The following is a 27795-nucleotide window of genomic DNA, read 5'->3' as shown; positions in this document are numbered from 1 at the left end:
CATATACCTTGAGAAAACCATAATTCAAAAAGAGTCATGTACCAAAATGTTCATTGCAGCTCTATTTACAATAGCCAGGACATGGAAGCAACCTAAGTGTCCATCAACAGATGAATGGATAAAGAAGATGTGGCACATATATACAATGGAATATTACTCAGCCATAAAAAGGAATGAAACTGTGTTATTTGTAGTGAGGTGGATGGACCTGGAGTCTGTCATACAGAGTGAAGTAAGTCAGAAGGAGAAGAACAAATACCGTATGCTAACACATATATATGGAATCTAAGAAAAAAAAATGTCATGAAGAGATTAGTGGTAGGACGGGAATAAAACACAGACCTACTAGAGCATGGACTTGAGGATATGGGGAGGGGGAAGGGTAAGCTGTGACGAAGTGAGAGAGTGGCATGGACATATATACACTACCAAATGTAAAATAGATAGCTAGTGGGAAGCAGCTGCATAGCACAGGGAGATCAGCTCTGGGCTTTGTGACCACCTAGAGGGGTGGGATAGGGAGGGTGGTAGGGAGGGTGACGCAAGAGGGAAGAGATATGGGAACATATGTATACGTATAACTGATTCACTTTGTTGTAAAGCAGAAACTAACACACCATTGTAAAACAGTTATACTGCAATAAAGATGTTAAAAAAAAAAAAGAAATTATATGGAGAGACACTATATACCCTTTACTCAGTTTCCCCCAATGGTAACATCTTGCATAAGTATAGTACAATATTACAATCAGGATCTTGACACTGGTATAATCCCCCTATTTTATTCAGATTTCCCTAGTTCCACAGGTAAGGATGTGTGTGATTTAGTTATGTAGTTTTATCACATGGGTAGATTTTTATCACATGGGTGTAATGTGTTTTTTTAAGATAAAAGAAATGGTTATTTCCCTAGGACTCAATAAGGGCTTTATGCCACATATGCAAATAATAACTACACTATCTTTAAGACTTACACTTTAATATTTTTTAAGTGACAGGACAATATTCTTAATAAAACCTGGCCCATTTATTAGTAAATGCTATTTGTAGTTATGTGATTATGTAATTTGAGAGAAAGCACAGAAAGGATAATAGTCCTGTAAAACTTGCAATGTAAGAACAAGCTAATTTACCTGTAAATTTTAGAAAATTAGAAAACTAGTCCTTTTACTCCAAAGATAAGTGAAAAGGAATTTACTCAGCACTCAAATGTTTTCTAAGCAGAAAGTGGGTACCTCTGGTGAAGCTGGGGCATCTTTTCTATTCCCTCTCTTGATTTATGAAGATATGCAATTATTATATAACAAAACATTACAGTACAGGAAAACAATATAAAGAGGTACTTACGTATTATAGTTATGAATATAAATTTTATGAGCTGTCATTTGTTGTAGCGAAAAAACATGAATTATCATCCGGTGAAGTATATCACTTGTTTCTGCAAAAAACTGGTCAAAACCCCAACACTTTTCCTGATCTGCCTCAAGGATGTTTGCAAGAACAGGGGTAAGTAGAACTTGAAGACCCCTAAAATAGTATTGAAAAAAGTTACATTTAGAGTGAATGTGTTATATTTTGTCTAGGTACAAAATCATAATATTTACCAACAAATCAAAGGAACTATTATTAGATTAGATTAATTTAAAATTGTAAAAAATCTGCCAACTTTTCAGAAAGCCAGGTAATCTTGATTTAATATTGCCTGTCAATGAACCAGGGGTTATGGTATTTTTATGTTAGCTTTTACAGATTATTTTCTTTGATTCTCTCCTTCCCAAGTTTCCTCACTTTTCCAAACATATTCTAACATTGTATATACATGCTATCCACGTGAGATAAGTTGATTGGAACCCTGTGGTCATGAGGATAAGATAATGGTTTAATTTCAGGGTCATTAATGTCCGTTTAATACGTCACTCCAATACGTAATTTTTTATGTTGAATTCATATACCTTTTGTAGTACACTTCTTTAGGAAGGAAAATTACAATAATCATTTAGCAATCAATGAATGCCAATTCAACTAGGAATAATCTTTGACTAATAACCTTAAACATTAAAAAAAAAAAGAATGGAAGGAACTTTATTCTTTCTCATGCTTTCACTGAATTTTAAAATATGCTTAGACTCAATTATAGAATTTCAAGTAGTCTTTTTTTTTTTTTTTTTTTTTCTCTGATGTGGGCCTCTCACTGTTGTGGCCTCTCCCATTGTGGAGCGCAGGTTCCGGACGTGCAGGCTCAGCGGCCATGGCTCACGGGCCCAACCGCTCCTCGGCATGTGGGATCTTCCCGGACCGGGGCACGAACCCGTGTCCCCTGCATCGGCAGGCGGATTCTCAACCAGTGCGCCACCAGGGAAGCTCAGAATTTCAAGTAGTCTTAAAAATATATTCTTGACTACACTACAGACACTGGAATAATTCCTTGCCTGTTAACAGTTTTTAAGGTATGCAGTGGACATTAAAATTTTTGCCTAACAAGTATCTATTCTTCCCTCATTTTGTAAGAGAATCCACACCTCTCTACTCTCTAACTCTACTCCCTGTGCATAGATGGGCATGACAGTCAGGTTTGGTGATTATGAGTAGTCAGAAGTGGCCAGGTGGTAGCATGTAGTTGTTAAATAAGAATCAACCCAGAAATCTTTGCTAAACTATCGGGAAAGAAAGTCTGTCTTTCCACTGAGCTTCCAAAGCTGTGAGAATGTGAATCTGGGAATGCCAGCAGTCATCTTGTGGCTGCCAGGAAAGAGCCTGGCTGAAAGTAAATAGAAATCAGAGAAAAGCAGAACTGAATGATTTGAAGAGACCAAGTCTTGATGACAGTCTGAATCTGAGGATTCCACTGGGCTCTGAGTTACATACACATGTGAACTTTGAATTACAATGTCAATCTATTTTTCACTTAAATCTTGTTTCGCTTAAACGAACTGAGTTAGGTTTTTCTCATTGGCTATCCAGTCTTAACTAATTAATACATATAAGAAAGAGGATGGTTATCTTTTTCTGTGTTTGTTACATTTTTGGTAGTTGTTTTTATTGATGATTGGTAGTACTGAAAGTCTTTACTATTAAAAAAAATCATATAATATACTTTCTGATACCTGAGCAATTTTTATCAAAAAATTTATAACTTGGTGTGCTAAAGAATAATTAGATAAATAAGGCCTGTTACCCTCCTGAAATATGCAACATATAGTTCAGACTGTCAAATTACTGAGTCTGAGTGTCAGCAATATAGCTATTAAACAGCAGGTGCTCATTTCCTGACCCCTTTAAATGTTATCGGTTTTGCCTGAGATCTCCAAAATGAGTATTTTCCAAATCAAAATTTAACACAGATCACTATTATAATATTAAATTTCTGCTCTCCAATAAAGTGACCTTCTCTTGGTAATTCTAGCTGCATGACACAATTTTATTTTGGAGACTTTTCTTTAAGTAACACACAAAAATGAAACTGTCAGGGTAGTGGTTTTCAAAAAATGATTTCAGCACTGGAACTACCAGTTTAAATGAGTTTTTACAGAAATATATAAAATGATAGGACATATTTTATTAGCTTGTGATATATATATAGTTTAAATAAATATTTTGAATAAATATATTTATTTACTTATATGTTAAAAGTAATACAAAGAGTACCCACAGATTATAAAAGGCATTAAGCCAGTAAATCATAACCTATGTGTGTTCACTTGTGGATTACACAATTCCTACACTCAGGAAAAATAGAGGTTAATTTCTAGAGTAAAATCTAATAATTTACTCTCCAATTAACACAACCTTGTAAATCAAATATACTTCAAAAAAAAAGATATAGCAACAGAAAAAAAATTTACTCTCTACTTTTAATTTCTTTTACCTTAAATCTCTCTTTGTGATAACAGGATTCATATATAATTTGAGTTCTGGCTGCCATAATAAATAAGACCTATATGAACATTTGAAATGCAGGAAAAAGTAGTAGAAAACTGTTATTTCTTTCTTTTTTAAAAATTTAATTAATTAATCAATTAATTGATTTATGGCTGTGTTGGGTCTTTGTTGCTGCGTGCGGGCTTTACCTAACTGTGGCTAGCGGGGGCTACTCTTTGTTGCAGTGCATGGGCTTCTCATTGCAGTGGCTTCTCTTGTTGTGGAGCATGGGCTGGCTCTAGGTGCGCGGGCTTCAGTAGTTGTGGCGCATGGGCTTAGTTGCTCCGCAGCATGTGGGATCTTCCCAGACCAGGGCTCAAACCCGTGTCCCCTGCATTGGTAGGTGGATTCTTAACCACTGTGCCACTAAGGAAGTCCCGAAAACTGTTATTTCTCACCTTTTGAACAATATGATTACTTTTTGAAAATGAGGATAATATTAAACTTCTTGAGTGTTTGTTTTTTAGAACTCTAGTTATTCCTATCTGTGCCACTATTTATGCTATGTCATTATGAAGGTCAGCACAAGAGATACCAAGGTCCTTAGCTGGATCCCCACATAGCACACAATTCCAAGACCAGTGATTAGCAATCTCAAAAATGTCCTAAGAGAGATCTGGCAAAATTATTTACATAGACCCAAATCAATCTTTATATTGCCAAAGATGAAAATCACGAATCAAGGCATATGGTTTAATAACATCTACTGAAACATTAAACAATACAAAACTACACTTAAGTATTTGTGACTTTAGTCAACAAAGATTCCAAACACCAAAGTGCAAAAGAGAACTGGGTATACTATACTTACCGAGAAAGACTACAAGAAACAGGCATGTCTCCACTCCAGTCAATTGGTCCATTTTCTGCTTTCTGTACTCCAGATATTGCACCAGAAGGCTTTCCAGTAATTATTTTATACCTTGGGGGGAATAAAAGCAGATTAAAATAAGCAGTTTGTTACTGCATAGCCTATCAATGGGCTTTGCAAAAATATTTCCTCAGTTGCACCTACAATTAACTACTAGACGAAACTTTGTGATTGATGTTCACAGGATCCATAAAACAATCAAAATACTTTGAATCTGACTGACTGAAGTAGAATAGTGGCTGTACGATTATTTTACTTATGCCATAATTAATTTTCATTTGGGTTCTCAGAGTGCCATAAAACAGCATCTTGATGTTCACAAAAAAAATATTAATTTTTCCATCAGAAAAAATTGAGCAAACACAAAAAAAGTTGTTACAGAATGTCTCTAGACCATAAAAAAAAGCATCTAATCCCTCTTACCCATATTATCCAAAGGCACAGTCAACTGGACCATGAAATTACTGGAGAATGAACAATAGCTTTCTTTAAAAAAAAAAAAAAAAGATAAAACTACACATAGCACAGTAACAGAAAATTTCTGCATATTGAAAACATATATACACATATAGGAATAGATGTGTGTACCAAAATTAAAAGTCAAACTTAATCTGCTTCTCGAGGAAGGTGACAAAAATAAAGATGACTTAAAGAAAGAGATGGATGGGGAAGCTAGAGAATACTAATAATGATGGAGGCAAGGCAGCCTTTCAGGTGTCACCACTTTCCAAAACAAAACCTTAAAGTAGGAGAGAAAAACGTGGTTCATGCCTTCCAGATGAAAACGTAAATCATAACACAGCAGAATCTTACATAAGTTTATAAATATTATTTCTTTTTTTTAGACTTTTTTTTTTTTTTTTTTTTGCGGTACGCGGGCCTCTCACTGTTGTGGCCTCTCCGGCCGCGGAGCACAGGCTCCAGACGTGCAGGCTCAGCGGCCATGGCTCACGGGCCCAGCCGCTCCGCGGCATGTGGGATCTTCCCGGACCGGGGCACGAACCCGTGTCTCCTGCATCGGCAGGCGGACTCTCTACCACTGCGCCACCAGGGAAGCCCTATAAATATTATTTCTGGCATAATTTTTTTGGTTTGTTTAATGTCTACATAAACGTGCTCTGAGCAAATTAATATATTCTTTAAAACAGTAGAAGAAACCAGTACAACTGATTTGGACCGCTTGCTGCTTCTTCAGTAGAGGCAGCCAGGATTTCTGCCTTAAGAGATTTTTCAGAGAAGAAGGAAATTAATGTGAAAAATAAGTTGCATTCACGTGAGAACCATCTGATTGTGGAGAAATAAGCAGAGATATGTGAGATTAATGCAAGAAAAAAGAAGTGAATAGAATGAATGGCAGAATTCTTAATTAAGGTAACGCTTATAAATTCTTGAAAAAACTTAACTAACTTTGTTAAGATCCATATACAAATACATTTATTAACATGTAAATGAGATGCTGAGGGATCAACATGGCTATAATGTGAGATGAACACATCACTCAATAGTAAAGTAAAACAGTCATTTTTCTTTAAGCGCTTCTGAACATTCATTAGCATCAGTATTCATAAAAAGTTGAGTTTCTGTGCAAATAAAGAAAAAAATTCTTCTAATGGTATTATTTGCCCACATGGTGGTCAGATAAAATCATCAGGTATTCCTAGTTGCTTATAAGTCCTGTTTCCTTTATTAGGGAGCATCACACTTTTATTTAATCCATTTTTAGGGGAGCAAGACATGCTGATACTGCTTTAAAACACCTATGACAATAAAAACATGATTAACTGTTGGGCACACTTTGTGTTTAATGAGGAAAAACAGAAATTGACTCTTAGCCTTCATTAACGAAGAGATTTTATAAAAAGGACACTGCTGTAAAGTAGTCTCAAGATGATGCTATACCAAAATCATCAGTACAGTAATGGATAACTTCTTCCCATGAATTTGTACACTGTCCTTGCTAGAATACATTTAGATACCCAGGTTTTAGCAAAAGTCATCATTACCAGTTGAACTGGTTTACTTCCGCAAACAAACAAAAGAGAAAATATGCTTCTCCTAGTTTTCTGCGATGAGATTAAAGATTATATTTTTACGGTTGTGATTATTACTTTATCATGTTTGCTTATAAAGGGCAGGGTCAAACATATAAAGTTCTGAGAGAAATGTTAAGATCTAAAAGAGTGGTTGAACATGATAGGCTGTCAAGTGAGTTACTTCACTAAACCAAACAATCATAACCTCATAGTTTTATGTGTACATAAGTTGGCTGTTTCTCATGAGGCAAGGTCATTCACTAATTTCTTTTAAAATAAAAAGAAGTGTGGCCAATGTATGGATGAATTTTATAATAGATTTCACATCTAAAAATCCATCCTTCTTTTCTTCCATTATTTGGTTTACAGTAGTGACTCTCTACACAGTAATTATTTCCTAATAATTATGTCAGTACATAAATGTATAATGTACTAGTAAAATGCATTCAGACTTTGGAATGAAACTGCAACACAAAAAAAATGTAATATTACATTAAACGTTATTTTTGAAATGGGTAAAGAAATCAGGTCAGTTCAGGGTAAGAACCGTATTTCTTTTTGATCCAGTAATGGTTCTAGTACTCCACAGAAGTTCTATTGTTTTTTTTTTTTTTTTGGTTACATGGAGGAAAAAGCCTGATAAGGACACAGAAAACTAAATATACAGTGTGTTGAAATGAACTCCAGAAAGCAGTATATTTTTAATATGGATCAAAGGCTGGATGCCATTTATGCTTTGTACATAAGATAGTTAAACATGGTATGAAACATTATGCCTATACACTTTGATAAGGCTGCATTCTTATTAAAAAACCAAATAGCTTAAAATATCAGAAATGATGGCTAGATCAATTTCCAGTAGCGTACCCCTCTAACATGATGAAACAAAATAAGACAGAGATACATTTAAAAAATTATTTCTAATTTTAGATGGAGAAACCACTTACATCACTTCCTTATTCCTACGTGGCCCTTCAAACGGTCTAAATGGCAGTGATCCAGTGGCTGCATGGTAAAATGTTACCCCAATGCTCCAAAGATCAACAGTCGCTCCATATTTCTTCTGATGATCTTTTCTCAGCACTGCTCTCTCATACATATCAGGATGCTTTAAAAAGAAAAGAAAAAGCTACTAACTTGTGTTCTATGATAATACATTACACAAAAATGGGTATTCAATAATGCCTGGAAATTCTATTATATTTTCCTAATTATTTCACTTTCCCAATCTGAAGAGACTATTTCACATCTTGCCCGTTCTCCTCAAACCTCCAAGACCATCTCCTTCGACCCTCAATTTTCATGACCTCACTTCATAATTCAATGAGGAAATGGAAGAAATCAGAGATCAACTCTCCCTTATGTCCGTTACCAAATACCAACCTACCTGAATCTGTGTCCAGAGCTAAGCCTACTTTCCAGTTATAATGGAACTGCTCCTATCAAAGGTTAACTTTTCCATCTGTGTTGTGGGGCCCACCATATCATCTCACCAATTCCAGAAATCAATTCCTCTAACTACCACTTTTATTTTATGCATCAATTTCCCCCCTTTGAATGGATCATTCCTTTCAGCTTACACACGCTTTAACATCTCCCATTAAAAAAAAAACCCTAAAAAGACTCTACATCCCCTTGTAGCTATCACCCAAATCTCTGCTTCCCTCCATAGCAAAACTCAAAATAGCTGTCCACACTTACAACTGCCTTATTTCCTCATCTCCCATTCAAGCCTATGGTATTAAATATTACCTATATCCTTTAATTCCCCAAACTATCTCTTGTCCTGGGCTCTGGATTCATATATCCTACTGTTTTCTTGAATGTCTAAAAGGTAGCTTAAATTTAAGGTATCCAAAATAGACCCTTGGTCTTCCAACTCAAACCTGTTTCCTTCTAATCTTTATCCTTTAAGTAAATGGTACCATCATCTACCCAGTCGCTCATACCCAAAACATATCAGGCAGCCTTGACTCCTCTCCCTCATCTCTCACATGCAATCCATCTGAGCAAGTCATATGGGCTCTGAGATGAAAATTTAATTTTCTAGAATTAATTCAGAAGACTAGCCTGACTAGGTACACTGGGGGATACAGCAACTGAGACAAGTAGCTGGTCTGATGTTAAACACATGTCCTTAAGCACAGAAGACACTATGATACAGTTGTGGAGAACGGGTGGAGCTTATAGGGCATGGCTTAGGAGCTTACAGATCCAGACAGAGATTGTGATGGACATTAAGCTCTGCAGAGGACAACCGGAGGTCATACATGCTTAGCCTCGTGACATTTGTCTTTATGTTAGTTATGCGCTGGAACTTTTAAGATTTTTTGAAGATAAAGCTACAAGAGTGTACTCTCGACCAAAGTAGAGTCATCTCCCAAATGATGCCAAACGAAAACAATGCCTTACGATATTGTGGTATTTGGCAGTGACCCAAGGGACTGGGAACCCATGCAGATAACACTGCTGGGAGGGTGTTTCTAAATGATGCAGTTTATGAATTTGACTCTCAAAGGGTCACAAGCCCTGGATTATTATTTTTTGGGGGGATGGGTGGGATTCTTTTGGGAAATATATTTTAATGAGAAATCAGAAGAGGCGATAAGCATGAGGAGCTTAAAGTGAGTGTCCCAACATGCCTACCAGATACACAGGGTCTGAGTGGTCCTGCTGGTTCTGTGGCAGAGCACCTAAAGCAATTACTGTCCAAAGAAGCGCTGGGCAGCCCTTTGACCCAGCAGCCAGTACTTAGTGTATCAAGGTGCTGTGAAGAGGCCAAGAGTACCTGGACATGCCTGATATCTTCTGGAACATGAGGCCGCCAACCTGGGAAGAGGAGATACAGCGACTCTAGAAGGAGACAAAGGGGGACCTCCTCAAACAGTGCAATCATACACTGCCTAATTGGTACAGCTGGAAGGCCTTCCCTGGGCAGTGACGGACTGATCGTGGCCTGACACATGCTGGTCTGACGTATCTGTGCCCAGTGGCTCTCTCCAAATGTGCTACTTGTACTTGTGTAGGGATCAGTATTACTGGGCCTGGGCATCTGCATCTGAGATAGGAGCATAAGGACAAACCTACTGCAAGTTCTCAGATATTATTAAGATAGCCATCATATTAAAAATGGCAGAAGAAAAAATGCTGGTGTTTCCTTTGGTCTTTAACACACAAAAAGGAGAAGATTCAACATCTGGTCCGGGAATTCCAAAATGAGAAAAGTTTTCATTTAAATACATAAATATTTCTAGATTGCTGAGCTTCAGGCCATTATGTGTCTCATTTTATAAGTGTGGTGTACTGTATTAGAAAACAGGGCTGGGCATAATCTGAAATAGGAAAAATAGATCAGAGTAAAATTTTAGCCAAGAGAACAGCATGGACTTGGAGTAAATTTATTTAATAATTTAAATAATGTTTAAATGTTTTGTTCTTTCCATTTAAAAAGTCTGTTAGAGGCAAAAGCTAACCTGGGTCCTAGGAGAATATGTGAAAGACTGACAGTTGGTAATAGGGATCAACCTCATGAACACTAGTACTGTACTGCTGTTTGGTTTTTTTGGTTATCACAGTAACTGGGAAGGGCTACTGGTATTTAGTGGGCAGAGACCAGAGATGAGAGACAACCTGTCAAATATGAAACAGTTCTGAAAAATAAGCTTCTGACATCCTGCATGACTTTTGAATATCTTGCCAGATATTTGTGCAGCAAAGAGGTTTATAATGATCTCAGTTTGTTTTATATATAAACAATGTATTTTTGTACACAAAGTAAACAAAGTATTTTTGTAGCTACAGGAATGCAGTACATGTAAATCTACTTTGTTTAGTTAGAAACTTTATCAAGAATTATTCACTGCTTTGGAAAATCATGTCAGTGACAACACAACACCTGTGATATGTGACTCACCAATACAATATACAAGTTATCACTGCACATGCACTGGAGGTGATATTACATACAGGTGAAAGCGTCTGATTACTTAAGTTTTCTGCCAGTGAAGGTGTTCCTAAACTTTTACATATTAACTATCTATGATTTTATTATATTTTCCTTTATATTATTATTAAGATACTATGCTATTCTTTTAATTAGGTATGCAGGTGATTATATTATCTAAGAATTTCATTTTAATACACTGAAAAGAACATTGTAAAACATTTATTATAAAAAGGGGGCGATCATACATGGTAGAAACCACTAGCCTGTATGCTCTGGCTGCCTTCTGCTTACTTCTCCAATTCCAACTCCTACCACCTGCCTCTTCACTCACTAAACTGCAGCTATTCTGTCATCCTTTCTGTCTCTCAAACATCCAAGGTCATTCTTGTTTCTAGGCCTTTGCAGTTGCTTGTAGTGCTTTTCCCCCAAATCTCTGCATGGCTTGCTTCTGTTTATCATTTAAGTGTCAGTTCACTTAGGATTGAAAGGAGGCTTTCCCCAGCTATCTTTCTCCTACTAGTCACTATTTTATTACCTTATTGTCTTTCCAACACTTTAATTATCTGAATTTATCTTATTTACTTGTCTATTGTCCTCACTAGATTGTGGGTTCCGTAAGAGCAGAAATCATGTACATTTGGTTCACCACAGAAGTCCCAGTTCCTAGAACAGTGCCTGGTACCTAAATATCTGTTGGATGAATGTAATCCATTTTTAGGTATTCTTAATAAAGACTATCAAAATATAATAGATTAATTTGGGGATATATATTGATAGAACAAGACATCTTAATTCATGCCAGACTTAGTATAATCTGAATAAAGCTATGGGGCCAGGTAGACTTTATTCATGTTATAAGATTACAATGGCAGAATCCAGTTGGAAAAAAAGTTACAGATTCTAAGACTTTTAAAACAAAACCCAGAGCCATAAGCAATTAGTGATAGCTGTATATTATAAACTTCCTGATTACGTGTTAAATATACTTATTTTTCAGTGCCTTTTCTTAAGTGTTTCAAATGTTTACTAACTTCACACAAACACACCTACATAATCTGTTTCACCCACAGAGCTTTTCTAGTTTTCTAGAATTTCAAGTTAGATCTTTTAGAGGCATTTAATTTTTTTTTGGGGGGGGGGTACGCGGGTCTCTCACTGTTGTGGCCTCTCCCGTTGTGGAGCACAGGCTCCAGACGCGCAGGCTCAGCGGCCATGGCTCACGGGCCCAGCCGCTCCGCAGCATGTGGGATCTTCCCGGTCTGGGGCACGAACCCGTGTCCCCTGCATCAGCAGGTGGACTCTCAAACACTGCGCCACCAGGGAAGCCCGAGGCATTTAATTTTATGTGTGTGTTTCTAACAACTATTCTTTTCGTCTTTCAATAACCAACCTCCCTGAAGAGAATCATCTGCTTCAGAATTATAATGAAGTTTCCTCTACAGGGAAGAGTACTATAACAAGCTTGTAATGTATTAACTGCTCTGATCCAAATAAGGAAGCCTTTAATAGTTAGATGTTTCCGGAGTGTACAGACAGTTCTTTCTTTTATTATAGATGAATAACATTAGTAAAATTATTTAAGATTATTATAAAACTTGTAAGAATTTTCAACAGAAAATAACCCCCTGAGAAACCGATATCTAATACTTCATTACAAACTATATTCATTAGAATTGAAAATTTAATTTTTGCCATAAAAGTTGACACTTCATAGTGAACTGGTTGACCAATTACCCATATTTACAATATATCCAACTTCTTTAAATAAAATTATTAGTGATACGTGACTTACCAAATATTCTTCTGTGCCATACAGAGAAACAAACTGTTCATCATCTTCTAATTCTCTAGCTGCACCAAAATCTGTGAGTTTGTACACGGACTGTCCGTCTTCCCCTATTACACGCATGATATTTCCTGGCTTAATATCACGGTGAACTATGCCATTTTCTCGGAGATGATTCATTCCACCCACTTCAATAATAAATATAAAACACAGGAAATCATAATGTAGGCATCTATGCATACGTATGTGTGCATCAGACTCCCTAATCAACATTAATTCATTTTCACTCCATGTAAATTTTTACATAAGTTGGTTCAAAGTCATTTTAATCAAAGAAGTAACAGATTATACTTATATTTTGTATTTCATGTTTGAGTAATGAGTTTTAGAATGATAAGGACCAATATGGTCTAAGGAAGAGTCCAATCTCTCTTAAACACTATCAAGAAAATGGAACACAACAGTCTTAAGCCTATGACCTCCAGAATTACTTTTGGTTATATACCTGTGGGCCATCTGCCTAAACTTAAGAATGAAGATTCCCAAGAAAGATAATCTTTCACCACAATTTTACATTTTTACCTTGGGAAAAAAATTCCACAAAAGAGTAAACTGGACTCAATACATAATATAGTAAAAAAAAAAAGTGATAGAAGGAGGCAAAGTGTCAGACTTGTTTCCACAAAAATATATTTCTCATATGCTTAGTGCTCTTCTAAAAATGCCATTTTCTTTAAGGGCAAAGGTGGCAAAATTGCTGAAATTAAGCTGTTTGGGCTAACTGACATGCAGTGTCACAGAGTGATAGCCTGAAACATTTGTTTGACAGCTGATAGATGAATGTCCAAGCATGACATATAAAAATAAGTTTAGGGGTATCAACATTCAATTACAAAAGCTCAGGACTACCAGTACACTTAGGAAGGCATCAATCATCTATAACTTCTATTTGATTTACTAGGCTGTAGCATATATTGCTTCTTTTTCATTTTACCCTCACCTAAGTAGTCTCTACTGCTTCCAGTGTCAAGTTCAAGAATTCCCACTAACCTCATACTTTTATCACTGGGCTTTTCCTATTCTTCAAATATTGATTCATTTCTTTCCAAGAAGATATTATTCCCTTTGGTTGCCATATATATTTTTAAAATAACATTGGTTGCCATATATATATTTTTAATAACAGCTTTGTTGAGATAAAATTTACATATCATAAAACTCATTTTTTAAAGTAGTTAGAGTCACAGAGCGTACAACCGTCACCACCAATTTCAGAACATTTCCATTACGCCAAAAAGAACCCCACGTCTATTAGCAGTCACTCCTCGACTCCACCCTCCACTCAAGGCCCTGACCACCATAACTCTGCTTTCTGTCTCTATGGATCTGCCTATTCTGGACATTTCATGTAAATGGAATCATACAAATATTGTGGCCTTTTGTATCTGGCATTTTTCAAGTTATATCCATATTATATCATGTATCACTACTTCACTCTTGTAATGAACAAATAATATTCCATTGTATGGATATACCACATTTTGTTTACCTATTCATCAGTTGATGGATACTGGGCTACTTCCATTTTTTTTGTTATTATAAATAGTGGTGTACAAGTTTTTGTGTGGATTTATTTTAAATTCTTTTAGATAAATACCTACTAGAGAAATTGCTAAGTCATACGGTAATTCTGTTTAACCTTTTGAGGAACTGTCAGACTGTTGTCCAAAGAGGCTGCACATTTTTACACCACCACCAACGGTATATGAGGGGTTCAATTTCTCCACAGCCTCGCCAACACTCGGTTCTGTTTTGTCTTCTTGATTTTAGCCATCCTAGTGGGTGTGTAGTGGCAGCTCTTAATTGTTTTGACCGGTATTTCTCTAACAACTAATGACCTTTTTATATACTTGCTGGCCCTTTGTATTATCTTGTTTGGAGAAATGTCTATCAAATCCTTTGCCAATTTTTAAATTGGGTTGTCATTTTACTGTTGAGTTGTTGGGATAAAAATTACTCATCAGACGTACGGTTTGCAAATATTTTCTCTCATTTTATGGGTTGTCTTTTTACTTGATGTTGTCCTTTGAAACACAAAAGTTTTTAATGTTGATGAAACTTATCTATTTTTTTTCTTTTTGTACTTGCGCTTTTGGTGTCATATCTAAGAAAGCACTCCATAAAGGTCTTTGGCTTTGAATGTAAGAAATTTATTTTTAAAAATTCTTATGTCATTAAGTTATATATACACACATATATAATCATATAAATAAACAAACATACCCACATCTCGCAAAACAATTAAAAATTCTGACTCTGGTAGTCCATAGGCATTACATGGTTCTTCTAAAACAGTGTATAAACTTCCACATGGACAAAATTCCATAATAAGTACTTTATGTCTCGTTGTTATCTGAAAAAAAAATCACTGATTGGGACTCAATATAAAAAATAAATTTTTATTATATGCCAATACTTAACCTGATTTCATTTAAAAGTTGGATTTACTACAATAATGAAGGCACTTTGAATTGTTTTTTACCTCGGGTTTGTTAAATATTTGTTGACTGTACAGATGAGAATTAACATCTTCTAAATTCATATTAAAATTGGATTTGTCGGGCTTCCCTGGTGGTGCAGTGGTTAAGAATCTGCCTGCCAATGCAGGGGACACGGGTTCGAGCCCTGGTCCGGGAAGATCCCACATGCCACAGAACAACTAAGCCCGTGCACCACAACTACTGAGCCTGCGCTCTACAGCCCACAAGCCACAACTACTGAGGCCGTATGCCACAACTACTGAAGCCCGTGCTCCTAGAGCCTGTGCTCTGCAACAAGAGAAGCCAGCGTAATGAGAAGACCGAGCATCGCAACAAAGGGTAGCCCGATTGCCGCAACTAGAGAAAGCCCACGCACAGCAACGAAGACCCAACACAGCCAAAAATAAATTAAAAACAAAAAATTGGATTTGTCTTTGAAGACAAACCACAGCAAGTCTAATTAGAAAATCACTGCTACAATGTTATAATGATTCTTTCAAAATTATGTTTAATTTCTAATACATAACGTACATTTAGGATATTAGTTCTTCTAACAAATCTCTTAAACTTGAAATTCTTCCTGTGACAAGCACTTTTACTTCAAAGAATGGAGTTCTAGACTTTTTTTGGGCCATGCCTTGCAGCCTGCGGGATCTTAGTTCCCCAACCAGAGACTGAACCCGTGCCCCCTACAGTGGAAGCGTGGAGCCCTAACCACTGGACCGCCAGGGAGTTCCCAGAGTTCTAGCCTTAAAAACAAATAAGTGGCAGAATAGTTGAGTCGTCCTCTTGCAGCAAAGTTCTAGTCTGCTCATTTGAATCTGAGCTGCTGATTTGTTTTAAACCTTAATTTTAATGTACCATTGATTATAAGATACATCATCAATTTAATAACAGCTTTATAGAGAAAAAGTATTACCAAATTACAAATACATATTGATTGTAAGATACATGCTCATTTCAGAAACTCAAAAATATGAATGAGACTTAAATCCAGTATTCATCTCCAACTTTTAATTCTTCCTTCCTTTTATAATTCTTTCTACATATCTCTAATATATATCCATAAAATATTTTAAATTTCTCTATGACTTAGTATAAAAAAAATAATTTTTTAAAAACTGTTTTGAAATAATGAAATAATTGAATGCTGATGAATTGAAAATTTGAGAAATACCCATAATCCCATCACCCAGAGATAATTATGTTAATATTTTGGTGTGTTTCCTTTCAGTCTTTTTTCTATGTTTCAAATCATATTATAGACACGTTAACACTTTGTATACCATACTGTATATATCAAGATCACACTGCATATATATTTTTAATACTGATTTTCTCACAGAACATTATACACAAGCATGCTCCCAGGTGATTGAAATTTGTTAAATATCTCTTTTTATTACTGCTTAACTACTGTGTAGTAAAGAATTAATTTTAGCCAGAGAGGTCTGGTCTTTGCCCTTGGCTACTGGGAGGTGATTTGCTAGGCTTCTAGAATGTCCTATCTGCTAGAAGTGTCTTTGTCTGTGGGTTTTGGCCATGTGACAGTCTAACAATGTGATTTATGATGGGGATTTTGGACATGCACATCCGTTCCAACTTCCAGAGGAAATGGAGGCTAAAAGTATTAGCAGAACCTATGGGAAGGGCTGACTACAGGTCAACCATGAAGGCAGTATGTGATTGTGCCCCAATAAAAACTTTGTACAACAAAGGCTCAGGTGAGCTTCCAGGGTTGGCAATACTCTGTGCGTATTGTCATACATCAATGCCAAGAGGATAATGTATCCCTGAGGACAAGGAAGATTCATGTTTGGAACCCTCCTATATTCTGCCCTATGGCCCTATGAATCTCTTCCTTTGGCTAGTTCTGATTTATATCCTTTTGCTATACTAAAATATAAATTATAATGTAATTGTAAGTACGGTTGACCCTTGAACAAAGCAGGGGTTGGGGCGCTGACCCTCTGCACAGTCGAAAATCTACACATAACTTTACTGTATCTGTGGTTCCGTATCTACAGATTCAATCAACCTCGGATTGTGTAGTACTGTAGTACATATTTAGTGGAAAAAACGCACATTTTTATAAGTGGACCCAGGCAGCTCAAACCTGTGCTGTTCGAGGATCAACTGTACAGTGCTTTCCTGAGTTCTGTGAGTCATTCAACATTCTAGCAAATTATCAAATCTGAGGGCAGTCATGGGAAGCCCCGAATGGGTAGCCAGTTGGTCTTAAAGGAAGATAGCCCTGGTGACTCCTGAACCTGCAGCTCGTGTCTGAATGAGCAGTCTGGTGGGGACTTCTCTATCTACCTGCATGGTTTGCCAAACTCCTCTGCAGCTCGTATCAGAAGTCTTGAACAGACTTGGCAGTCCAGACGGCTATGCTCTTAACCTCGAGTGTAGCTAACTCTGGGTGACTAGCCAAACATTCTAACTTATTTAACCATTCTTTATTATAAACAGGGCAGCAATGAACATTTTTGTGCATAAAATTATAATTTACATTTCTGATTACTTCCTAAGAAGTAATAACTAAAAATGAAATCACTGGTAAGAGGAGAGTATAAACTGCCAAACTGTTTGTCAAAAGGTGTGATTTTATTGATTACCCACACTAACAGGATTTATATTTTTCTAATGACATTTTTATTTTCACTGTTTCCCACTAAAATCAATTCTGTCTTTTACAACGGGACTTCATATATCACTCTCTGGATTCCAAGGATTTTTATTCTTTTAAAGCCTTCTTTGTATTCTTTGACTTTCTCCTTGATCCTTATATAATTATGTCAATTTAACTTCATTTAGCTTTTGTTTTTAGTAATAATACCAGTAACCATATTCTACATTCTTTTATTTCTTATACTACTTTTTCTGATTCCATGAGACTTCATTTCCATTGTTATAGCTATTCAAGAATCTTTAAGAATAAATATTTGGTGGTATGAGCCCTAATTTTCACCATTAAAAAGCCCACTGTTTATAAAACCATTTTTATATTAGATTATTTCTCCCAAATCGTAATAACTACAATAAACATGACACCGTTAATTAAAGCTTGACTACTTACCTCCTCTTCAATAGCAAATAATTTGACAATATTTTTGTGATTGAGTTTTTTTAACACTTCAAATTCTCTCATTTGAACATCCACTGGACGAAGAAAGCTTATGTTATTAAATACTTTGATAGCAAATAAGTCACCAGTTTTCTAAGAAAAAGAGAAAGGTTTTATTTATTTATAATATTACAAAGATATAAAAGGTACCATTAGAACTAGATACGGCAATTTCTTTTTTATAGAACACCCTGAATATTTTTAAGCATTAGGTAATTTGTACTAGGACTCCTGACCTTTTTATTTTAAGCTGAAATAAATCAATCAACTGTTCAGTATGGAATGTAGAAAAGGCTATTTTTTTCATATTATAAATAAAGCTTCCTTTATATACACATATTTATATAGAGATAAAGCTTCCTTTATTTATATATTTCATATTATAAAGCTTCCTTATGATACATGTTGGCAAAGATAGTCATTTACATATCAGAAGAGCTCTAACAGCACCAAATGTGAATGTATATTTTGAATAAGAAATAGAAAGTGAAACTCACAAGGGTTTCTCCAGGGTCTAATAATTTTAAACTAATCAAAGTAGGAAATGAAAGATTAAAAATTATATTCCACATATGCAATTTTTAGTAAGAATCTCAAAGTAAGGCAACTAACTTTAAGATTCCCTAGCTGGATAGAATGTGTATGTATGTGTGTTGGGGGTGGGATTTAAGAATAAGGTTAAAGCAGACCATCCTCATTGGAATGCACCACTGCTGCCTCAGGTAACCTTCTGCAACTTCACCTAGAGGACTAGGGCAGATTGCTGCTTCGCAGATCAATTCTAAAGGATCAAAGACACTTCCTTTCCCCTACCAAAGCTCCGGCAGCACCCCAACTCTCACTCTCTCATGGCATACTGACGTAGATTAAACACAGAATTACAATGCAGCCATAGCTGGGAGGGAATCCTAAAGGTACAAAATACATGCTAAATTTCAGGTAAACATTACATTGTCATGGTCTTCATTTAATTAACCTTTCTTTGAGGCTCTCTTCCAGACCCTCCCACCTCTTTCCAACCACTCAGGCCAGATTCTCTGAATTTAACCTTACTTTTCCCACAATCCAAGGTTGAACTTGCCTGGAGTTAGTGGAAAGACCATTCGTTTCTCCTATGAGCTCGGGGTTCAAGCATGCCATGCCTAAAGATGTTTCATGGGTGTCTGTCCTTTAGGACCTCTGTGCTCTTCCTGCTTTGAAGCCCTCTCTACAGCTTCTCACACAGATTCACCACCTACAGCCATCACCCCCTTCCCCTCACCTCAGAATTTCATAATCTTCTTAAAACCATTTAGCTGCATCACAGTCTCACTCTTCAAGATCCCTCTTTGGAGACCACCACCTGTGTTATGTGATCACTCCCTCCTCTCTCCCCCGCTTCCCCCACAGCAAATACACATATATTCTTTCCAGAGGAGAAGACCCATTGACTGTTTTCAGACAGTATGAAAATGGAACAACTTAACTAGAGCTCAATTACACTGTTTTCCCATTTGATAAGCCAGGGTAAGGACACTGCCAAATCTATACCACCCAACAGAGAGATTTTTCTTGAGGACACCTGTCTCAAACTTAGTCTGAAATTAGGAGAATCCTAACAGAGGAGCAAGCAGGGAAAAGAACACAATGTTGCAATGTACCCACTATGACCCAGGCCAGTATTTTCCCACCTTTTGTAGTCTACATCATACCTGTGAGATCACTGGGATATGTGTGGGAATATCCCATTTTCCCTCTATTCAACTGCACAGTCACCTATCGGTCACTGTCTCTAAGTCAAAGCATGATGAATAATATTTAGAGATGCACGTGTACATATATATACAACGTGCAGGTCAACACGTCCTTCCTACAGCTCTCTCCCCTTTAACTTCACCTCAGTTATCACACACACATACACCCATCCACACACAGTAGTAGCTCAAGGTAACTTAATGAAAAAGAGACAGATTAAGTAAGTAATATACTTTGAAAAACAAATAGTAAACTTAGGGACCGGGTCACTCTGAGCAGTAACATAAAAGGATTTAGCTAATATAGTTAAAGATGCTTAAACAAACAGTTATTAAGGGCAAGCAGGATTTTGGGGGTATAGTCCTAAACCCCTGAAATTGATGTCACTGAGAACAAACATGGTTTCTCAAAACACATCCCAAGGAAGACTGCTAGGGACTGAATACTAAACTGGGTGTTAGCAATATTTTAAGTCAGTTCTTACGCCTCTCAAATCCTTATTTGAAGCTTTCAAACTATAGTGGATAAAGAACAGTTTTACTTCCTTTGAAGAAGAACTTCAGGACAGTAGTCTACTCTGTCCTCATTCATTCATTTATTCTTTCAGTCAACAAGCATTTACAGAGTGCCTGCTAAGTGTAGGCACTTACATGAAGGACACTGGATATCTACGTAAGGAAAGAGGATCAGAAAATGTGAGATATTTACTAGTGCCAGGCACTTTAAATATGCCTCCCTCAATTCCTATCGCTACTGACTACCTGTCACTCCATCAGTTTCTAATTTACCTTCCTTCCAATACCACCTTGCTACTAAACCCAACACTCTTTGTGGGCAGGTTCAGCACATTATCTGTAGCTCCAATCACTAGGTCCACCATAGTGTTTGACACATACCTAGTGATTACTAAAGTCTGTTAAGTTAACCGGGGTCACAGGAACACAGACGGTCAGGTGCGTCTCACTGCTAAACCCAGAGGTGCCATGCCACCCGTTTTCCCTTCTTGGCACAGTGCACAAAACAAACAATTTTTAGGACAGGAATATCCAAGGCTGATCACTATGAATCTGACCAAGGACTGGAACCTGCAGATAATTCTAGAATTGGAGGTGAAAAAAGGCTGAAAACAGTACGACACTTCTGATTCACTCTCTAAGAGCCACAGAGGACAGCACGCACCTATGAATGTTCATCTCATTGCCACAGACAGAACTGACTGGTGGTGTCAAGGCTACAGAAAAATATAAGGAAACTCCTCCTTCCTAAAATGTTTAGAGCTCCTGTGCTGAATTCACAGTGCTGAAAAACTAGTGAATGATTATTTGCATTATAAAAGGATGTTTTTATTCCATTATTTTTCCAGCTTCCTTCCCAGAGTAGAAACTTAAATGATCTTAAATCTCTTCATTTTAAATGACTTTAATTATCTTTCACTTCATCCTCCAATACAGAATCTGACACAAAGTCCTTTTGGTTCTTGAAATGCCTCCGGGATTAGCCCTTTTAGTCTATTCTCACTTGCACTAACAAGTTCTGATTACCGGGATATATAGTCTTTTAAACCTGGGCTTCTTGATGATAACCTCACTTTACTCCAATCTACTTTGTAGAATGTTTTACTCTGGGGGCATGAAGCCTTAGTACAGCACAGCAGAATCATTTGTGGGTTCCCCTCAAAAATACCCATCTGCTCCTCACCATGCCTCCCTCTATTACCTCCTACCCCAAATCACTGCTGCACTGAACTCTGTCAGTGAGATCACTCACTACCATAGGAGGATTAGGTCGAGGAAAAAACCAAACGGCACAACACTAATCTTCCCCAGTTCCTTTTTCCAAACAACCTTCTGTTTTTCTCCATTCCCCAACACATGACCTCTGCCACCACTGGGTAGATATTACTGCATCTGACACAAGCTATATCTTAAACAGCCACAAAAACACATACTCTGTCTAGACAAATTAATCAAAACCACCAAGTCTCACTTTAGTACAAGTGTGCATCTCAGAAAACTACATATATGGTGCTTTCACAGTATTCTCTGTACCAACCTTATGTCTTCCACGAAAGACATTTGCAGTAGCTCCTTGGCCTAAAATATCAGATAAAAGCCACAGATGATTAGAAGTGCTCTGCATCTCGGCGTGGTTAGGTGATGCTCTTGTTATACTAAGAGGAAAGAAAAAAAAATTGCATGTTTGTTTTAAGGGAATAATACATTTAAGAAACAAATGTTAGCTATTTTTACTCTCAAGAAAGATCACCTATTATTTATTACTAAATCAAAGTGCATAAACAGTCCAAAAAAATCTAACTTTCCAGCAATATTAAAGACTAAAATGCTGCATGGGCTCTGAAAAAACATTAACCAATAACATCTTATATATTCAATTTAATTCACTTATTCACAGGGCTGAAAAAACATCAACTTCCCTTCTAATTTTGTCTCTGTCAATGAGAGTGATATTGGCCATTTACCTCCTTAAAATGTTTTGAAAGATTAATCAATGATAAATCATATTTTAAAGTGTTTTAAAATAAAGTAATAAGGTAAAATACAACAGAAATATGTAAAAAAATTACTTCGTTTCCTTCGAGGGCAGGGCAACACTAATGAAAACAACTGTTGCCACTGCATAACACTTCTATAACTTAAAATTTCACCTACACAAAGCCTGACAATCAGGAAGCAAAGGTGACCTTTCAGCAATACATTTTGAAATTAAGGATAGTTTCTTCCACCTCCAAGTATATAAATATACACATACCGAGTGTGTATTAGCAAGTCTTAAAAAATAAGCAAGGGGAGGCTAAGCATGTAGGGGGGCAGGAGGTACATGGAAAAACCTCTGCACCTTCTGCTCAATTTTGCTGTGAACTTGAAACTGCTCTAAAAAATAAAGTCTATTAAAAAAAAAAGCACCACCCCTAGCCTTGTCCTTCAATATTGAAAAGCTGTAAAAGTATATTGTAAATATTTGAGCTTCATGTTGGAATAAAAATGAGGTATGCTAACTAGCATAAACACTTGTCCCGCCATGCCACCTTAAACCTGATGTAATGTCAGGTTGAATCAAAACAGATCTTGCTCTCCCTTCACAGTAAGGTAGAATGGACTAGGTATTCAGTGATGAATTAATGACTGCCAATATTCCAAGTAGGGTTAAGTACACAAAAAATGGCCAGGGGTCCGAATTTCACCAATCTTTGATATACTCAGAGAGATGTATATAATTTTACCACCCATCTAATTCAGATAAGGGAATTTTACATACAGCAACTTATTGGAAATGAGCAATAAAAATACGATTCCTTTTTCAAAGTATGAAATACACATTTGTCAGCTACTGAGATAATAATAAACTTCTCAAATATCTTTTCAATAATATTTTCAAATACTTCTCAATATGAAAAGCTTTGCTCATTAATGTAACTTTTGCTTCAGATAACTATAATCGGCAAATAACATCATTAAGTATCTATCTGTACCTAGTGGGTAATGTAAAACACATTTATCAGCTAAGATATCTGCTCTCTATATGCAGAAATTAAACTATGGTGTCACAATGATCTGGGAAACGTCTTTTGAAATTATCTTCCAATAACCCCACAATAACCACATACTAAAACATGACTCAGCACACCCAGAAGGTACTTGCTATATAAATCGTTCCAAAATTTGGACACAATATAGGCAGGCACTCAACAAGTATGAGAATGGTAATCCTGCCTTAAGTCTACTTCCTTATGCTGTCCAAAATGAAAGTTACCATCTGTCCATAGATGAAAACAGGCTTGGTGACGCTGCATATGGACAAAGTTCCAGAATTTCCAAACTCTACCACTAAGGGAATCATTTATTAAACAGATATTATATTCAGCGTTCTTCAGTGAAAAAAAGTCGGTCTTTGGTTATGCATTTGACAATTACTGGGTAGAACTTGTTTTGAGGCCACCTACTAAAAATACCGGGGAAACGGATTGGAAATTACACTCATAAGCCACGTCCCAAAGGAAAGGTTTGGGCATTTGCATTATAGGTGTGTACATTAAAAACGTCTTCGGCTTCTGGCGAGTCAACCCCCGCTTCAGTAAAACACGTCTCTTTTTAATCGTCTGAAAAAAATCAAACGATTTAAACACTGCCAATAGCGTCCACGCTCGGAAAGAGGGGTAGAAAGCGGCCAGCCTAACTCCAAGGGAAAGGGGCATCCGCCTGTCCGGCGGCCAGGGCCCAACCCCGGTAACAGACACATCCTCTTTCTCGGTTGCCCAGCGCCACCAGACCAGGGAGGGTCCGGGTCAGACGGCCGGCCGTAGGACGAGGACTCCTGACGCAGGGGAAGGGCACGCGCGACCATTCCGGCCGGCTTCGCACGCCCCGGACACCCAGGAGGCGGTGTCAGCCCAGCCAGAGTCGGGGAGGGCTCGGCCTGGGGTCCCGCTGTGCTCCTCCGGTCGCCCGCCCCGCCCCAGCCCTGACTCAGCATCCCAGTTTCCTACTGGGGGCGGGAGCGCTCCGTGCAGGCCGTGCCCGGCTCGGCAGCCCGTGCCCCGCGCGCCTTCGGCCTCTCCGCCCGCGCCCGCCCCGCTTACCTCGCCCAGTCTCCGCCGCGCCACCGCCAGCGGGCTCCCGCGGCCTCCTTGTGTCTCAGGCCACTTCCGGCTTCGCAAGCACTGGTCGGGGTCACGTGACCGACGGCCGCCGTGCGGGTGCGGGTGCGCACGCGCACTTCCGGCGCACAGATCTGGGCTTGGGCCTCTGCTGCCAACGCTCTTCCCTCGCACAGCTCTCCGAGGCCTCTGTGGCGAGGGGCCGAGAGACTGTGGGGCGTCTGGACCCCGTCCACACCCGCTGCCTGTCCCCCCTTACTCTGAGGGTGAAGCCGGAGAGCCCTGCGCAGTGAGCGCAAGGATTCAGATTCCAACTGCGAATCCCGCCCCGTCCACGACAGCCAAAGGCGGAGTGAGGTGATAGTGGGACAGACAGTGGACGGGTGATTACAAACATGCAAATAAGCACGGGTGTGCAGAATGCTGGACACATGAGGGGCCATCGCTGGAGGATATCATACTCTGCAGGGATAGATTCGTATGTATTTTAAAGACCACATTGGCTGCAGGGGAGCCAGATTATCGGCTGCGAGTAATTCGGACGTGAGATTCTTAATGTAAATAAGCTCATTTAATTCCCTCTTTTTAGACGGTATTTTGGAAAATGGCAATACTGGAGAATCTAGGGACTAAAATCCGGTCCCCTGCAGTATTCGTGCCGCTAGGATCTCAAGCAGCTATTCCCGAGTGATCCTTTTTGCCCACTGGTAGAACTGCAGCCTTTCTCATAGTAAGGAGAGGCAGAGAGGCCGAAGAGACCTCTGCAGATAAGGGCTAAATTTCTGAGGGAGGGAGTCGGAAGGAGGGAGTTCTTCCCAGGTGAGAACTATAGGAGCCGGCCGTGAAATAGGAACCTATGGCAGAGTGGTTAAGAGCAGAGGCTTTTTTTTTTTTTTTTTTGTGGTACGCGGGCCTCTCACTGTTGTGGCCTCTCCCGCCGCGGAGCACAGGCTCCGGACGCGCAGGCCCAGCGGCCATGGCTCACGGGCCCAGCCGCTCCGCGGCATGTGGGATCCTCCCGAACCGGGGCACGAACCCGTGTACCCTGCATCGACAGGCGGACTCCCAATCACTGCGCTACCAGGGAGGCCCGAGCAGAGGCTTTTGAATGGAATAGACCTAGGGTTGCAGTCCCAGCTCTCCCTGCCAAATACTGACTTTAAGCCATTTTTTTAAAAACCTCTGTAAGCCTGTTTAATCACGTATCATATATACAATGGAGATAAGAAAAGCCCACTGTAATGCTTGTTACAAAGGAATTTATTAAACCTTTAAACAATGTTTAAGTGATGGAATCATTCTACTGTAACAACAGTCTATTCACTGCTTACATTCCCACCAATTTTAGTTGTCCCCTATCTAATTAATGCCAAGAAGAGAGCCTGTCCAAGTTCCTTATAACTCACATCTCAAAGGTGAATGGGAGAAAATGTGATTAGCTGAAGGCCTTGATTCACATGTTTACCACATGAGTGAGGAACACTGAAATATTTTTTTTTCTTTTTTTTTTTTGCGGTACGCGGGCCTCTCACTGTTGTGGCCTCTCCCGTTGCGGAGCGGAGGCTCCGGACGCGCAGGCTCAGCAGCCACGGCTCACGGGCCTAGCCGCTCCGCGGCATGTGGGATCCTCCTTGACCGGGGCACGAACCCACGTCCCCTGAATCGGCAGGCGGACTCTCAACCACTGCGCCACCAGGGAAGCCCTAAAATACATTTTCTTAAAGATCAAGCCGTTTGTGAACCAATTAATATTAGTATTTAAGATTTAAATAAACTGTTAGGCACAGAACTATACCAGGCCTCATAAAACTCGTGTAGTTCCATAGTTAAGTCATACAAATCCCTCAGTCTTAACTGCCTCAATGAGGCTGTTAACAGATGAGATTCACCCTTGAGACAATTATTTGGGTGTTTGTTTTTGGAGACTAAGAACAATACAGAAAAGGTAATACATGGTGGAACAGTTTCCTAATTGCTATGGTACTCCCTAAGTAAAGTGCTCTAGGCAACTTCAGGGAAGGAAGGTGGGAATTATTACACATGATTAGATAACATGAAGTTTTAATTTCTGTTACAGACTCTTAATTCCCACGTTTTGATTTCTCTTAGCTCTGAAAACTTGTTAATCTTCTGAAGGGCTTTAAAGAGCCAGGGGAAAAGGAGGTGTTGCCTTTACATACACGGAATAAACAGTACAATAACAATAGCTATTATCAAGCCTTCATTTGCAGATGCTGTAGTAAGCTCTTTTCATGTTTAACTTACTGAATTCTTAGTTATGAGGTAGGTATCATTATTTCCCCCATTTTACAGATGGGGAAACTGGGGCAGGGAGAAGTTATTTAACCTGCTCAAGGTTCTAAAACCAATTACTGAAAGCACTGCTATTTGAACCTACTTAATCTGGATCCTGAGCCTGTCTAAGCTAACTACTATGCTATGCAATTCAGTATACTTTGGACAATTAGTTCAAAGATCACTGCAATAGATGCAATGATCTCTCCCACTGTAAAAGAAACAATTAGCTCTCACTCATCTATTTTTAAAACCATTTTTATTTAAGTACAGTCATCCCTCAGTATCCACAGGAGACTGGTTCCAGGACCCCCCACAGATACCAAAATCCTTGGATGCTCATTTCTTATATAAAATAGCATAGTATTTGCATGTAATAAACGCACATCCTCCCATATACTTTAAATTATCTCTAGAATACTTATAATACCTAACACAACGTAAATGCTATGTAAATGGTTCCCAAGTGCAACAAATTCAAGTTTTGCTTTTTGGAGCTTTCTGCAAGTTTTTTTTTTCCCAAGTATTTTTGATCTAAGGTTGGTTGAAACTATGGATGTGGAACCTGCACCTACAGAGGGCTGACTGTATAATATACATTCCACTGATCTATTTTTACAATTAACTGTTAACTTAGTTTAGTACCTTTATTCTATGATGTAAGGAAAATATAATCTCTTCTGGAATTAACACCAGGAAAAGATTTATGTGCAAAATTTAGAATACAATTTTAGGGAATTTAGAAGACCACTAAAGACCATCCATCCATGAAACCACTGAAGCCCATCCGTGAAACCTCTAGGGACCACATGGGCCAAAGGTTAAAAAAAACCCTCGGGGCTTCCCTGGTGGCGCAGTGGTTGCGCGTCCACCTGCCGATGCAGGGGAACCGGGTTCGCGCCCCGGTCTGGGAGGATCCCACATGCCGCG

The 27795-nt window shown here is 38.3% G+C and overlaps 1 protein-coding gene across 4 annotated transcripts in view; it reads right to left on the bottom strand.

Moving 5' to 3' along the window:
• TBK1 (TANK binding kinase 1) overlaps positions 1–25912 on the bottom strand; it is a 47419-nt gene extending 21507 nt beyond the window's left edge. For all 4 annotated transcript variants that reach the window (XR_003680055.2, XM_024122922.3, XM_028490348.2 and 1 more), the window contains exons 1-8: positions 24553–25912; positions 22008–22125; positions 18174–18314; positions 14838–14967; positions 12561–12742; positions 7770–7930; positions 4730–4840; positions 1348–1527 (exon numbers count right to left, since the gene is read on the bottom strand). Coding sequence is in view for 3 of the 4 variants with exons in the window: in XM_024122922.3 (XP_023978690.2) it covers positions 1348–1527; positions 4730–4840; positions 7770–7930; positions 12561–12742; positions 14838–14967; positions 18174–18314; positions 22008–22125; positions 24553–25013 (1484 nt within the window). In the remaining variant the exon portion in view is untranslated. The remainder of the gene's footprint in view (positions 1–1347; positions 1528–4729; positions 4841–7769; positions 7931–12560; positions 12743–14837; positions 14968–18173; positions 18315–22007; positions 22126–24552) is intronic.
• Positions 25913–27795: the final 1883 nt, after the last annotated feature.

Source organism: Physeter macrocephalus, chromosome 6, assembly GCF_002837175.3.
Source record: "Physeter macrocephalus isolate SW-GA chromosome 6, ASM283717v5, whole genome shotgun sequence".
NCBI lineage: Eukaryota > Metazoa > Chordata > Mammalia > Artiodactyla > Physeteridae > Physeter > Physeter macrocephalus.
The sequence above is the reverse complement of the archived record's forward strand: the minus strand, read 5'-3'. Positions and strand labels throughout refer to the sequence as shown.